Genomic DNA, 14,192 nt, shown 5'->3' with positions numbered 1-14,192 from the left:
TAAAATAAAAACCGATCGAGAGCGTTTTAATTGTCCTCGGTTTTCAGTTTCGGTATGGAAATAGAATCAAATCGAATCCGGTTTAGTGAGTAAATCACGAAACCCTAATTCTATATATTTTTTCATCTCGACCAAAATGCTTGGACGGCTACACACCATTTTTGTTTAGATTCGTAATCCTCCTCAAGCATCTCCTTCGCAAATCTCCATCTCCATCTCCATCTTCTGAATTCAGGTAATTTTGTTCCTCATCATCTAGCGTAACAAATTTTCGATTCTAGTTTGGTGTAGATTGATTCGAATCGATTCTAATTCTTTGTTGATACGAGTCTGTATCTGTGACACGATTGTTTCGTTCAGATTATGTTCTTCGAATGGATTGGTTTGTTTTACTTATAATTTCGTTCCTCTGATTCACTATTCAGATTTGTTACTTTTGGTGTATCAGGTTCTTGTTGCTTACGCTTCCAGCTAAAAAGATGACGTCTCGTTTTTTCACTCAGGTTTCCTTCAACAGACCTCTTGTTTATAAACTCTCTTTACCTTTACTTGCTTCAGTTTCTGAATGATTTTTACTTGTTATGTTGATAGGTTGGAAGTGAAAGTGAAGATGAAAGTGATTATGAGGTAGAGGTTAATGAGGTTCAGAATGATGACGTCAATAACCGTTACCTTCAAAGTGGTAGTGAGGATGATGATGATACTGATACGAAACGTGTGGTTAAGCCTGCTAAGGATAAACGTTTTGAGGAGATGACCTACACTGTTGATCAGATGAAGAATGCTATGAAGATCAATGATTGGGTCAGCCTTCAAGAAAACTTTGATAAGGTTAACAAACAGCTTGAGAAGGTTATGAGGATTACTGAGGCTGTGAAGCCTCCTACCTTGTATATCAAGACGCTTGTTATGTTGGAGGATTTCTTGAATGAAGCTCTTGCCAATAAGGAAGCCAAGAAGAAGATGAGTACTAGTAACTCCAAGGCTTTGAACTCAATGAAACAGAAATTGAAGAAGAACAATAAGTTGTACGAAGACGATATCAACAAGTATCGTGAGGCTCCAGAAGTTGAGGAAGAGAAACAACCTGAAGATGATGATGATGATGACGATGATGATGATGAGGTTGAAGATGATGATGATTCTTCCATCGACGGACCTACCGTAGATCCTGGGTCCGATGTGGATGAACCTACTGATAATCTCACTTGGGAGAAGATGCTGAGCAAAAAAGATAAGCTTTTGGAGAAGCTAATGAATAAAGATCCTAAAGAGATCACTTGGGACTGGGTCAACAAGAAGTTCAAGGAAATTGTGGCTGCTCGTGGAAAAAAGGGCACTGCTCGATTTGAGCTAGTTGATCAGCTTACGCACTTGACAAAGATTGCCAAGACTCCTGCACAGAAGCTTGAAATCTTGTTTAGCGTTATTTCGGCTCAGTTTGATGTGAATCCAGGTCTCAGCGGGCACATGCCTATCAATGTCTGGAAGAAATGCGTGCTTAACATGCTCACCATACTGGACATTCTCGTCAAGTACAGTAACATTGTTGTGGATGACACAGTTGAGCCTGATGAGAACGAAACTTCAAAGCCAACAGATTATGATGGAAAAATTCGGGTCTGGGGAAATTTGGTTGCATTCTTGGAGAGGGTTGACACTGAGTTTTTCAAGAGTTTGCAATGCATTGATCCTCACACCCGTGAGTATGTTGAGAGGCTAAGGGATGAGCCCATGTTCTTGGCCCTTGCTCAGAACATCCAGGACTACTTTGAGCGGATGGGTGATTTTAAAGCTGCTGCAAAGGTAGCCTTAAGACGTGTTGAGGCAATATACTACAAGCCCCAGGAAGTTTATGATGCAATGAGGAAATTGGCTGAGTTGGTGGAAGAAGAAGAAGAAACTGAGGAGGCCAAAGAGGAAAGTGGACCTCCTACTTCATTTATTGTTGTTCCGGAGGTTGTTCCCCGTAAGCCTACCTTCCCAGAGAGCAGCCGAGCTATGATGGATATTCTTGTGTCCCTTATCTACAGAAATGGAGATGAGCGGACCAAAGCGCGTGCGATGCTATGTGATATCAATCACCATGCTTTAATGGACAACTTTGTGACTGCTAGAGACCTGTTGCTGATGAGTCATCTGCAAGACAACATCCAGCACATGGACATCTCAACACAGATTCTCTTTAACAGGACCATGGCGCAGCTTGGTCTTTGCGCCTTCCGGGCTGGAATGATCACTGAGTCCCATAGCTGCCTTTCCGAGCTGTACTCTGGTCAAAGAGTGAGAGAGTTGCTTGCCCAAGGTGTCTCGCAAAGCCGATACCATGAGAAAACCCCGGAGCAGGTAACTAGTTATCTTCTGTTTTTAGATTTAATACAGATAGGATTGAAAAAAAATTGTTTGACCAGATAGTTCTGATTGAGACATGATTACAAACACTGTTGCATTTTTGGGTTCTTCATTTTGTTTCATTTCACACAATCCATTTTCTCTATTTCAACATGGATGCTTATGGTTATGTTTTTCGTTCAGTTTATTTATATGTGATATAAAACTTTCTTGGTTTATTTCTTGATTTACCAGGAAAGGATGGAAAGGAGAAGACAAATGCCGTACCACATGCACTTAAACCTTGAGCTTCTGGAGGCAGTTCATCTCATCTGTGCCATGCTTCTTGAAGTCCCAAACATGGCTGCAAACTCGCACGATGCCAAACGCAGAGTGATTAGCAAGAATTTCCGCCGCCTGCTCGAGATCAGTGAAAGGCAAGCATTCACTGCACCGCCTGAGAATGTACGTGACCATGTCATGGCAGCCACCAGAGCCCTGACCAAAGGAGATTTCCAGAAGGCGTTTGAAGTTTTGAACTCTCTTGAGGTCTGGAGGCTGCTCAAGAACCGTGACAGCATCCTTGACATGGTGAAGGATAGGATCAAAGAAGAGGCTCTAAGGACTTACCTATTCACATACTCAAGCTCTTATGAGTCCTTGAGTCTTGATCAGCTGGCCAAAATGTTTGACGTCTCTGAGCCGCAGGTCCACAGCATTGTGAGTAAGATGATGATTAATGAGGAACTGCATGCAAGCTGGGATCAGCCAACACGATGCATCGTCTTCCATGAAGTGCAACACAGCAGATTACAATCATTGGCTTTCCAGTTAACGGAGAAACTCTCGATTTTGGCAGAAAGCAATGAGAGGGCAATGGAATCTAGAACCGGTGGAGGTGGTCTGGATCTGAGTTCAAGGAGAAGGGACAACAATCAGGACTATGCAGGAGCAGCATCAGGTGGTGGTGGATATTGGCAAGACAAGGCGAATTACGGACAAGGAAGACAAGGCAACAGATCAGGTTATGGTGGAGGAAGATCATCTGGACAAAATGGTCAGTGGTCAGGGCAGAACCGAGGAGGAGGGTATGCAGGAAGAGTTGGTTCAGGAAACAGAGGTATGCAGATGGATGGCTCAAGCCGTATGGTGAGTCTTAACCGAGGTGTTCGTACTTAAAGAGGATGAGGAGAAATCTGCAGTGTTGACCTTAGTCTCAACCTTTTGTTATGTTTTGGATTCCTTTTGGTTATCAAATGGTTCTTTCTAAGAGATGTTCATCACATTTTCTCGCATTGTGATTGTTTATTTTCTTTGTGATATTGGCAGTTGTTGGAAAAGACTTTTAAGAATGCTTTACTGGAAAGTTTAATAAGTTTTTTTTTATGCGTCATTCTTGTTGAAAAGAAGAAGGCTTAGGTTTTTTCTCGTATGCTTGCAGGTCTGTTTTTGTTGATGTCTTTTACTCTTTCATCTTTGTTTGCTTAGTAACTTCCTCTCGATGAAGTGTTTGATTAATTTCTTATCAAGAACATCTGTGATTTAATCGGCTACTTTCGTGGAGCTAGCGACAATGAATATTGTTGAGAAAATTCTTTTTTTTTTTTGGAACTCTTATCTTATTATAACTCATGTTGTATGGCAAACACAGATACAAAAAAGAAACACAAGCTTGTCGTAGTAAGTACTAAGTAGTAACTAGTACAAGTGACATGGTTGCATTTGCCAAAGCCGGATAAAGATGCTGAAGAAGTATCCGGTGGAGTGAAAGGCTCTTCTGCTGCACTTAAAAGGATAATAATGCTGTGGACTTGCGGCTCAGAGACGTCAAACATTTTGGCCAGCTGATCAAGACTGGAGGACTCATAAGAGCCGGATAAAGATTCTCTCAGCAATCTTCACATCACTCATATTGTTAGTTATTGTCACTCTCTCTCTACTCTATGTTGAATCTGCACAATTAATGTTGATGATTTAAATGTCCTTTTTCTTTGCTTACATACCAAATAGAATTTCTGAACCACAACTTATTGCCAGCTGAGATACCATCTCCTTCTCCCGTGCAAAAGTATTTGTCAACTAGAAAAATGATTGCTTAAGTACGAAGAACGATAAATAGAGAAACAATCAATGTGAGTTTAAGACAACAAATTTATATTGAAACCATCACTATTTGCCAAGCACATGTACGAACATACAACTTAAGAAATGTGAAATTATTATATGCTAATTTCTACGATCTAAAGCTTATATGGCAAACAACTATTAATTGATAACTAGTGGGGTAGCCTCACCAGTATCATTGATTATTGAGCTTATCGATACTTTCCTCTTCAGTAGTAGTATCGCATTCCACTGTCGGTTCTTCCAAAGCCTCTGAAATTTCTTTAGAGGCTGGGATGCTTTTCTGAGTTTGCAGACCCGTAGAGCGTGCAAGATCGATCCATTGCTGCAACATTTTTATCAAAAGTTGGGATCAAATCAAATAGTACTGTACTTCAAAAATAAGAATTTAGGAGAAAAGGAAATAAAGATGTAGAAAATGAAACCAAATATTCAGGCTTGTAACTCTGACCTGCGTTCCGAAATATGAGTTTAGGGTCCTGACAACAAATGAAATAGCATTTACAAGTAGAGGTTGCGAAGAAAGCTCATCAGATAGGCGATGCTCTATTAATCCCGCAATTATCTGCATTTAAAGACACTTTGACATTAGATGCATATATCAAATCATAATGTCTTTAATCAACACTCTTCCTTAGCCAAGACGTCGCGGTAACATACACATACCATCACTGTCAAGCAGCATGGATCATCATACCTGGTAACGAAGATTTGCAGATGTTCCCAGAAAACCTCCGTAAACCATTGCCGTCTTCAGAAGAGGAGACCTCTTAGGTTTCTCAGCCACAACCAGCTCGGGTTTAATGACCTTTCGTGCTATATTCAATGCATTTGAAGCTCCCACAGCTGCAAAACTGGAAACAACTCCAACACCAGCAAGCTTCAAGCCACCAACAATAACTGAAGCAATTCTAAGATTCAGGTTCCACTCTCTTCCAGCAAGACTTTTTTGAAATGCGTTATCAGGTATGGATCCTAGGAGGCCTCTCAGGGCGTCTATGCTGTCTGGTCCAGTGGTCTCATCAGCATATGAAAGAAAAGACAAAGTTGGTGCAGGAAGCCAAACTGTGAAAAAATCAACGACTGATCCTCTCACTGTATCAGTTATAACATAGTCAATTTCTTCAAAGAAATTCTCTTTTCGCTTCTCATATTGTGCTATTAGTGTAGTTGTTATTGATATAGCTTCTTCGATGGCTAACCTATTCAGGAATTTTGGATCTGCCAACAACCTTTCTCGGAAACCCTGTATCACAATTACACAGGAAATCATCATAACTGAAATTCCACTAACTGTTCAAGAAATCATAAACTCTGGGATATAAATATAGAACAAGTAATCTACGATGGACTGTATGCAAGCTCTGCTATATCGATATAGAACAATATATCATGCAAAAATCTCAAAAAAAAAATCATCATAATGGATATACCTGAAACCGCTGAGTAAGCTCAGAAATAAGAGGATACTGCTCCAAATCAAAGAGATTCTGCAGAACCTCAGGTGACACCAGACCAAGGTCTAATCCATTTTGAATATCCTGGAAAGCATGGAATAGATTTCCATCATTCTGAACTTATAATATACAAGCTTGATTCAAAGTTAAGCTCAACAAAGAAAAAATTGGGGAGAAGAATTGAACTGCATAATAAACCCATTGATAAGAGATTTTTAGATACTAGGGTGCATGTCGTCAAAATAATGAAAGCAACCATATGAATCTTACGGGAGGAAGGGCATCTCGCCTCCTGCCAGCTGCATTCATTACTCGAGCAATCTCTGCTCGGTCAAAGCAGTTTCTACTGCAGGGTCTTGCAGCAGAATACCACAAGAAATCAGCAACTGGAGTTTCGCCCTCTCTTCGCAAGAACTGTCTTTCAGGGTCAAGTAATACAACAACTTGGTTTTTCTTTGGAAACTTCCTTGAGATCCTTGCTGGCAAACCTGTTCCTCTTGAACCATACTCAACATGACTTGCCCCTGTCACCACTAACAGTAGACCAGTACCCCCTCCATCTGCTACTGCTTGTAAAATAACTTGTGACATTGTATGGTCTTCAACAACTCTTGCTTGTGCCGACAAATATGAACTCGGTCCAAAAGGAACAATCTGTGTTGGGAGACTCATATCGAATGTAGATCTACGTGAGAATGAAGAAAATCCTGAGATAAACCCAGAACCAGCAGGGGGAGTGTATAATTTACGCTCAGATTTTGAAAGACCACGGATACCTTCTGCTTGGACAGTTCTTAAAACCTACATCAGATTAAGCAGAGTGTTGTCAGCTCTTACCAGAGTCACAAAACAAGAGCAATATTTCTGATAAGCTCGCTCTCTTTAGTCTTAACAGCTTAAACATGTCCATACTCATTTCAAATGATCAAAACCATATTCATACCACTTACAAGTATCAAGATGTAATTAGTCTCACAAACTTCCATCAGATAGAAACCAATGTAAAATGAAGCAGCATAGTTTAAAGGATTAGAAATTAAACACTGAACTAGGAAGATCATCGAAACCAAATCAAACAGTTAACAAAATCCAAATACTTTCAAGACTCTACCTTGAGAGGAGTGCCACAAGCAATTAGTCTAACAGAGTTATCGCGGCAATAACTTAAAAGAGGCTCATATTCTTGCCAACGTTGAGCAGGCCAATGTGTCACATAAGACTTCAATGTCTCTCCGTCCATCCTGCCACCAAACAATATTCACGATCACGTGAAAAGTACGCGGCGGCAATCTCGAATTTTGCAGTAAGTTTATGTGTAGACAAACCTCTTATCCATGTATTGATTAAGCTGATCCTGCAAATCGAGAGGGAATGCTTCCAGTGCTACAGAGATTTGACGCTCGCTCTCAACGCATCTCTTCCTCAGGTTTCTAACGATTTCGAGTTCAAGCTCTTTGTCGTCTTTGGTAGGCACTTGCTCCGCCTCACCGAGGTACACAACTCTCGCGTTCAACAGCTTCTCCCACACCTTCTTCTTATCTTTTCCCATAGCCATCGGCTCACCAATGGCCGTCGCGTCATAGATTCTCGAGGTTATCGTCTCTTCCTTATTCACGGGTGGAGGCGGCGACGGTGTTGTGGTCGCAGGAGGAGGAGGAGGAGCTGCTGATTCCGCAGGCGATGTTACTGTAGCGGACGAGCTCTCCTCGGAGGCTAAAGAGACAGACGGTTTGAGAAACAAGGAAGCAGCCGAGACTAGAAGTGGTGGCGCGAGTAGAAAAGCGCGGCGAGAGAAGGCGGTTCGTGATGGAAGATCGGAATCAGAAAGAGCAACAATGGATAGAGAATTGTTCTTCTCGCTGGTGAGGTTGATCGGAAAATGAAGGCCATAGAAACGTCGGCGGCGAGGACGGGAGGAGGAGGAGCAAGGGCAGTGAAATAATGGTTGAGAAGCGAAGAGATCATTCGTGGTGAGTTTCATTCTCAGAGGCCAGAGCTGAGAAGAGAGCTCCGTTTGTACACGTCAGCGTATTACATACATTGCTAAGACCGATACGAATAAGAGAAGAATTTTAATATTTTCCTTCACTGTTAAAAACATTCGTCAATTTTCTTCTGAATTTTTGAGCCTTGATTTTATTTGATGATCGGAGAAGATAAGATAGCCACGTCATTTCTATAAAAATTCCACAATTGTTTTTTTTCTCTGGTGCAGAAAATCCACATTACGTGACAAATGATGAGAGCAAGATCAAAGTAGACTCTTTGCAACTAAACAGATTACAAATCTTCATTGAACAAACACAGGAGAAGATGAATAGTACAGTCTCCGGATGAAAGACTATTCATTTGCTATGGAATTGGGCTGAAGAAACCATCATCACTGGATGTTGATGTCGTGGAAAGATGGCAAGACTGCAACCAGAGGATCTCCATAACCTACGGAGTCTGTTTGCACACGAAGCATGAGTTCATATCAATTCACTTATATAATTTCTGAATGTTCATACTAAATGAAACGGTTTGAATACTCAAATGTTTACCTCCGTCATCTGAAAGAAGCTTAAGGACTTCTCCAGCTACATCTGACTGCTCGACAAATAGCAAGATCGATGAGTCTGATTAGATAGTTTCAAAGAAGAGATGGATATATTAGTTAAGATATTACCGTCACTGGAAGTTCTGTTCCCAACTGATGTAAGTATCCAATAACTTGGCCTTCCTTTATTGCATCACCCTAAGGAGTTTTTTTCACTTAGCTCTTTGATCTTATTTCTGTTCTTTTGTTCTAAGAGATGCAAAAGAATTTAGAGTCGTTTACCTCTTTGCAGCTAGGAGATTGTTTCTTTCCTTTTACAGTTCTGCTCCTCTGAAACTTGCCCACCTTTTGGTAAGAGAAGAAACAAGATCAAATCAAACAAGAAAACTGCAGAGAAATTAAGGGATATGAAAGCAACCACTAATTAGGAAATGGATCTCATACTGCGGGAGATGTGACTAACACATAGTTGGTGGATCCAGATGCCTCCAAAGCAGCCAACTTTGCTGGTTTCCCATATGATGTATTCTTAAATGGAGACACTTTCTCAGAGGAAGGCTTTGCTTGAGATGGGCTAGGAGCCGAAGAAGCAGATTTATTCATAGGTTCAGAAGGAATAGGAGGCGCTACAGTTGGAGATATATCCGCCACGGGAATGGGGTTTGTGGCTGCTCCAATCTTCCGTTTTAGGTTCATCTCGAAATCTCCAACCTGTAGCAAAAGAAAGCTTCAGAAGAGTCTAATTGTTGGAACCTACATTCTATTATCTCAAATCAGTGATATTTAGCCCCATATTGTTGGTTGAGTAAAATGCACTCGTCTTTGTAGTAGCCTCAAAGAAAGTTTACAAATAATAATAATAATGAAGTTAAAACTAATGGCAGAGAGACTTGCCTTAAGTTGCAGCACAGCAACCTCAGTTTCATCACACATCTCGTGAACCAGTGCCTGCAACATTTCATCTAACAACATATAAAGAAAGGTACATCCATACGTCATGATTAAAAATTATAAGAGTAGATTGCCTGAAGTTATGCATCCAAAATCCTGACGATCTAGAAAGTGCATATTTGAGGAAATCGTCATATCATCACCTACCAAACTTATAAATTAAAGAACCTAATATCTAAGACCCATGAAAGGCAAGGAAGAAACCTCCACTTCTTTCGGGAAAGTTATCCGTCGAACTGTTTTCTTCCCGTCTGACACACTAGCATCAGATGAACCTGCAAAGCCAAAAATAAGCAAAAGTCATAGGAAATAAAAGAAAAATGTTCCAATATCACATCACTGTATCTCCTGGTTCCAAGACAGCTGGTAAAAGACCGAGGCTTACAGTTACATTTCTAGTTCCTTTAAGAGCAAACGAGACTAAGAATTTCAGTTCCAGTTCCTTTAAGAGCAAAACAGATTAATACCATCTTTGGCCAATGGATCGTATTAGCAAAGTGATGAGACAAGCCTGATAGTAAAAAAAGGCATTAACCAGCAAAATGAACATGAAGAAGAATTGTGGAAGATAAACTCACCATCACTTATGGTTGTTGTCGAAGATTTAGCGGCCTTAGCACGTAACACGAGCCTGTAGTTGCTGTTCCTGTTGGATAATCTCCACCGTGGCACACATGAATTACCAGAGGCAGACCAGTTTCCAGAAAGCGAGTGAACCTCACTCTGTGAATTAATGGCTGACCCTAAAGTCTCTGTAAAATGGAACAAATAAAATTCACTTTTTCTAGCTGAAACATCTCTTGATACAAATTAGACACACAAGATCCGAGATTGAAACTTAATTAAGTCGCTAAATTACACTCTAAGAAGCAACAACGTCACTAACGGATAGCTCCAATCTATGCCTTTCATTTCCGAAATTTTACTCATGGTCCTCCATTTCTAGTTTTCCTATCCTCATGAAATCAACAGAATAAGTAAAACGCAGAGAGTGAGAGAGCAAGAGACTCACGATGGAGAGATCCGAGAGCTGCAGAAGACGCCATTGGAAGAAGAAGAAAGCGTGAGCTAGATAGGAGAAAAAGGTTTTGGTTGATTGAATTGACGCCAAGAAGAAAGAGTGTGTTAGTTGAGCTAAGATCAGTTGAAGAAGATGACGGTTGAACAAATTTAATTATTTTGAGCGGCCTTCTTCTTTGGTAACTCCGTCCGCCGCATCTACTACTACACTACGGTCCGTCACTTTCCTTTGCTAACATGCGCCGGTATACTAACAAAAAGGCGTAATTTAGTTCTGAAAATGTAGTATTATTAACAAAGGCATATTCTTATCTCTCTTATATGCTTTCATCAATTAATTTTATCAAAAGTCTTCAGCTTCTGTTAAATACTATTAAGCAAATTTAAGTGTCCCCATTTTCTATCAACTTATGCAGTAGCTGACTCTATGTGCCATGGAATCAAACAAACAATACCAAAAGCAAAAAGAAAAGATTTCAAATGCGTTTTTTGATTCTTCTTTCTTTCCTAGAAATGTCTTTTACTCTTCTTGCTTCAAGCATGCTTCAGGTAGTCTAAAGCTTAGGCAAAACATAGCCTGCAAAGTACAAAAGAAATCTAGCTCAGGAACTACAGATGCTATGTTTTGATAATATATCAAAAAGAAAAACAGACGAGTGGGATCTTACCTTGTTTGGAGCAACATCTCTAACCTTGTGGAAGACTGGATCTTCTATATGGAACTTCAAAGCAGTTTCAGCTTCCTTAAAAATATCAACAGAAGCTGTATATCAGATTTAAAGGCTCGCAGAAAAACGCTACCAGATCTTTGGTACAAAGATATGATATAGTGAAGACAACAAAACTAGAAGGGACAAGCAGGAGGGGAGCGGTTGATACTTACTGCAATTATAAACTCTGTGGTTTCGCTTGCACGGATGAAACAATAGCAATGAATTAATGGAAGAGGTCCTTTCCAATACTTCTTTTGAATAACATTACTGAACGAATCTGCAAAAACAATTACAGAGCTTATATGCATTAGTAGTGTGACAAAAACAAATCCTGACTTCCTTTCTTACTTCTAACTGAAATTGAAGAGCCAATCACATAACTCTTCAAACAAGCCTTAATACATGATGCATCTCCTATTTCTATTGGTCCTGGTCCTAATTAACTTGCTGATGCGGAATGTAGTTGATAGTTGATGAAACTCTAATGCCTTGCAAGTATATGCAAGACTCTAGTCCCAAATTTTGAACAAAAATAATAAAGAATCATTGATAGCATACCAAGAAACTGCAAGGCAGATGCTGGAAGGTTCATAATAACATGGTCGATATGTTCCCACGGCTTTGCGATTGGAAGCAACGTTTGTCTCAATCTCTTATTTGCGTGTCCTTCTATACTCTTGCAGTCTTTTCCTACCCCATTTTCTGCACTCAATTAACATACTGGTGAGGATCCCCAGGCATTAGGCAATATTAACTAAAACAATGTCTTGGAGAAATCTTTATGAGGCATTTCTTACCCGTCTTTGTAGTACCAGATGGCTTCTTATTTGCACCAAGAGGCTCATTTATGCTTGCATTGGATTCACGTATTTCCTCTCCACTGGAATTAGTCTCACCTATGATTAAGCAAAGTAAACAGAAACCCACCGGTAAAGTTATTTTTTGTCTCTCGTAAAACCAAATATGCCAACTATAATGCAAAAAAATAGTTTAAACCAAAAGAACTACCTCCTCGACTCACGGCTGCTTCCTTTGTTTTATCATTATCAGCCACTGATTGCAAATTATCCTCGCAAGTTGACACCGCCATCAAGTGAGAGAAAAATTTACGAGCATCCATGTTGTGCACACAAATCAAATCATCAACCTTATTGAACTTTGCATTGATCTTCAAGTACCGAACACTGTCTGGATTTAAATCATTTGCATACACAAAGCATCCTTTCTGTGCAGCTGGAATAGCAAAAGGCCCAATACCAGCAAACATATCACATACGGTTTCCCCAGGTTTAAACAAAGATGAAAGCCGCATGTGCTCATGTTCCAATCTTGAATTCCAATAAACCAAGCCATAGTCCAGCTTAAATCTAGCCCCATATTGCTTTACTTCTGTTTCCATCCCATTTTCTCCAGCTAACACTTCAAACTTTGGAACTCGAAACTCATTACTGATAGTCCCAACTTTATTAACAATTGTCTTGATCCTTGGATAATTTTTCTACAAATATAACAGACCCGCTAGAACGTTAGATGTCTTTGTTGTCAGGACACGAAATGCAATTATAAAAAAAATGCTTTCATGAAAGGAACATTAAAAAACTTACGTCGTAGATAACCTTTGCTATAACATCTTTGAATGGAAGGAGCTCATCATGTAGATTTAAGTGGGCAATATGACCTGCACATAATAAGCAAAGAGATGTTGGTTCTCATGAGAGAGGCAATCTTCATGATGCTTGAAAACTTATTAAACAAATTTGCAGACAAGAAAAAACAAACATGCAAAAAAGCTGCAAGCTCATGCAAACAGAGTTTCTATATGCTAGGCTGTTGAATCCACGAAGCAAACAGAAATTAAATACTTAACTATAGTTTCAAAAGAGGAAGGTATATCCAATCCATCTGGTAGAATCTGCTTCAAAAGGTGGTCTGCGAGGAAAGAACAGTATCAGAAGGATTTATATCACATAAACAGAATAAGGACCTATATAAACAATTATCAAGGTAAATAGAACAAAACAAAAACACTTAAAAGACAATTTACGAATAACCTATGAGTTGGATTCCCTCGCTTAAGGTATTAACCAGTATAATGGGGCTATCAAATGCCAGGGTACCACAAACCAATTGACGACGGAGACGAAGGAACAAGAGTTACAAGGAAATGGGACCAACTTTTCTCATACAAATTTATAAAGACTCTAAACAAGCATTAGATGAAAGATCTCAGGAGAAGATTGTATCAAACAGACCATAAAGGATAGCATGCAGAAACACTAGCTCTTCTAAACGTCCTGGTAATTCGAAAAATACAAACGCAATGGAAAAGATCTTCCTAATTGTTGTCTTACCTGCACTCCAATAGGAATACCCAAGAGTAACCGAATGAGGAACAACCTCAAGTTCACTAAGTTTCTTAAGCTGGTTTAGTTTTTCCTCGGGTATCTCCGACAAATCTGTCTTATAACAAAGAAAAACTTGGTTAATACGAATAATCCCACTACTTCCTAGACACATTCCCAGATAAAGAATAAACTCTTACCAGCATTTTTAACACTTTCGGACAATATCACCAAACGAGTCTTTTCACAGGTAGGATCTTCAGTGATGGGCTTAATTCGCGGCATGTTAAGCATGTATCTACAAGTAATCAAACCAAGAAATTTCCTTTTCATCAATAAGTACACAAACCAAACCACATTAAAACACAATTCAATTCTCATAAGCTCCGAACTTGATTTCACAAAGTTCCTAACTACTTATCTATAAATGCAATTACTAACAGATGATCCTTTGCACAGTAAGTTGAGTTATTGAAGAAACGTACCCATTGAGAATGCGAGATGCGCTTTTACAGAGTTCACGGGGAATTCTAAGAGCCCAGAGCTTGAGATTGACATCGAACTTGCTTTCATCAAACATGGTGCTAACGGTGTCGTTTTACAATGTTTGAATACCAGAAAGAGAAAATGTGAAGAAATCGGCGGAAGAAGAAGAATGAACCACCCAGACCGTGGCGTCAGTGAAGACGTTAGTCGTGCTCTCTCGGTATTTTAG

At 39.8% G+C, this 14,192-nt stretch overlaps 4 protein-coding genes across 11 annotated transcripts; 1 reads left to right on the top strand and 3 right to left on the bottom strand.

The window, feature by feature from the left end:
- Nucleotides 1-24: 24 nt before the first annotated feature.
- EIF3C (eukaryotic translation initiation factor 3C) lies at nt 25-3,890 on the top strand. 2 transcript variants are annotated; one of them, NM_115473.3, is made up of 4 exons: nt 25-235; nt 449-503; nt 592-2,346; nt 2,587-3,890. In NM_115473.3, exons 2-4 carry the CDS (start codon nt 480-482, stop codon nt 3,508-3,510), a joined length of 2,703 nt encoding a protein of 900 aa, NP_191174.1. In that variant the 5' UTR covers nt 25-235; nt 449-479; the 3' UTR covers nt 3,511-3,890. The 2 variants fall into 2 exon arrangements, with proteins under 2 accessions (NP_191174.1, NP_001190102.1); NM_001203173.1 differs by having other exon boundaries at nt 140-235; nt 426-503; nt 2,587-3,721.
- Nucleotides 3,891-4,047: 157 nt separating this feature from the next.
- Nucleotides 4,048-8,018, bottom strand: AT3G56140 (DUF399 family protein, putative (DUF399 and DUF3411)). Of its 3 annotated transcripts, NM_001339772.1 has the most exons (8): nt 7,238-8,018; nt 7,024-7,153; nt 6,183-6,713; nt 5,889-5,996; nt 5,153-5,701; nt 4,907-5,020; nt 4,626-4,780; nt 4,048-4,283 (listed from the first exon to the last, which is right to left on the bottom strand). In NM_001339772.1, exons 1-7 carry the CDS (start codon nt 7,891-7,893, stop codon nt 4,631-4,633), a joined length of 2,238 nt encoding a protein of 745 aa, NP_001326110.1. In that variant the 5' UTR covers nt 7,894-8,018; the 3' UTR covers nt 4,048-4,283; nt 4,626-4,630. The 3 variants fall into 3 exon arrangements, with proteins under 3 accessions (NP_001326110.1, NP_191173.2, NP_001326111.1); NM_115472.5 differs by having other exon boundaries at nt 4,193-4,780; NM_001339771.1 differs by lacking the exon at nt 4,048-4,283 and having other exon boundaries at nt 4,429-4,780; nt 7,024-8,018.
- An 11-nt stretch (nt 8,019-8,029) lies between these two features.
- Nucleotides 8,030-10,724, bottom strand: AT3G56130 (biotin/lipoyl attachment domain-containing protein). 5 transcript variants are annotated; one of them, NM_115471.3, is made up of 9 exons: nt 10,415-10,724; nt 9,981-10,154; nt 9,607-9,677; nt 9,346-9,399; nt 8,896-9,162; nt 8,734-8,796; nt 8,581-8,649; nt 8,456-8,501; nt 8,030-8,360 (listed from the first exon to the last, which is right to left on the bottom strand). In NM_115471.3, exons 1-9 carry the CDS (start codon nt 10,446-10,448, stop codon nt 8,293-8,295), a joined length of 846 nt encoding a protein of 281 aa, NP_567035.1. In that variant the 5' UTR covers nt 10,449-10,724; the 3' UTR covers nt 8,030-8,292. The 5 variants fall into 5 exon arrangements, with proteins under 5 accessions (NP_567035.1, NP_001030871.1, NP_974446.1 ...); NM_001035794.1 differs by having other exon boundaries at nt 9,342-9,677; nt 10,415-10,642; NM_202717.1 differs by having other exon boundaries at nt 9,346-9,677; nt 10,415-10,642.
- Nucleotides 10,725-10,756: 32 nt separating this feature from the next.
- On the bottom strand, nt 10,757-14,154 carry AT3G56120 (S-adenosyl-L-methionine-dependent methyltransferases superfamily protein). Its single transcript, NM_115470.2, has 11 exons — nt 13,963-14,154; nt 13,678-13,775; nt 13,487-13,591; nt 13,002-13,064; nt 12,740-12,813; nt 12,144-12,633; nt 11,933-12,031; nt 11,694-11,837; nt 11,306-11,412; nt 11,091-11,165; nt 10,757-10,999 (listed from the first exon to the last, which is right to left on the bottom strand). Exons 1-11 carry the CDS (start codon nt 14,055-14,057, stop codon nt 10,943-10,945), a joined length of 1,407 nt encoding a protein of 468 aa, NP_567034.1. The 5' UTR covers nt 14,058-14,154; the 3' UTR covers nt 10,757-10,942.
- Nucleotides 14,155-14,192: the final 38 nt, after the last annotated feature.

This window comes from Arabidopsis thaliana, chromosome 3, assembly GCF_000001735.4.
Source record: "Arabidopsis thaliana chromosome 3, partial sequence".
Classification (NCBI taxonomy): Eukaryota; Viridiplantae; Streptophyta; class Magnoliopsida; order Brassicales; family Brassicaceae; genus Arabidopsis; species Arabidopsis thaliana.
This window is presented reverse-complemented; position numbering and strand designations above follow the sequence as displayed.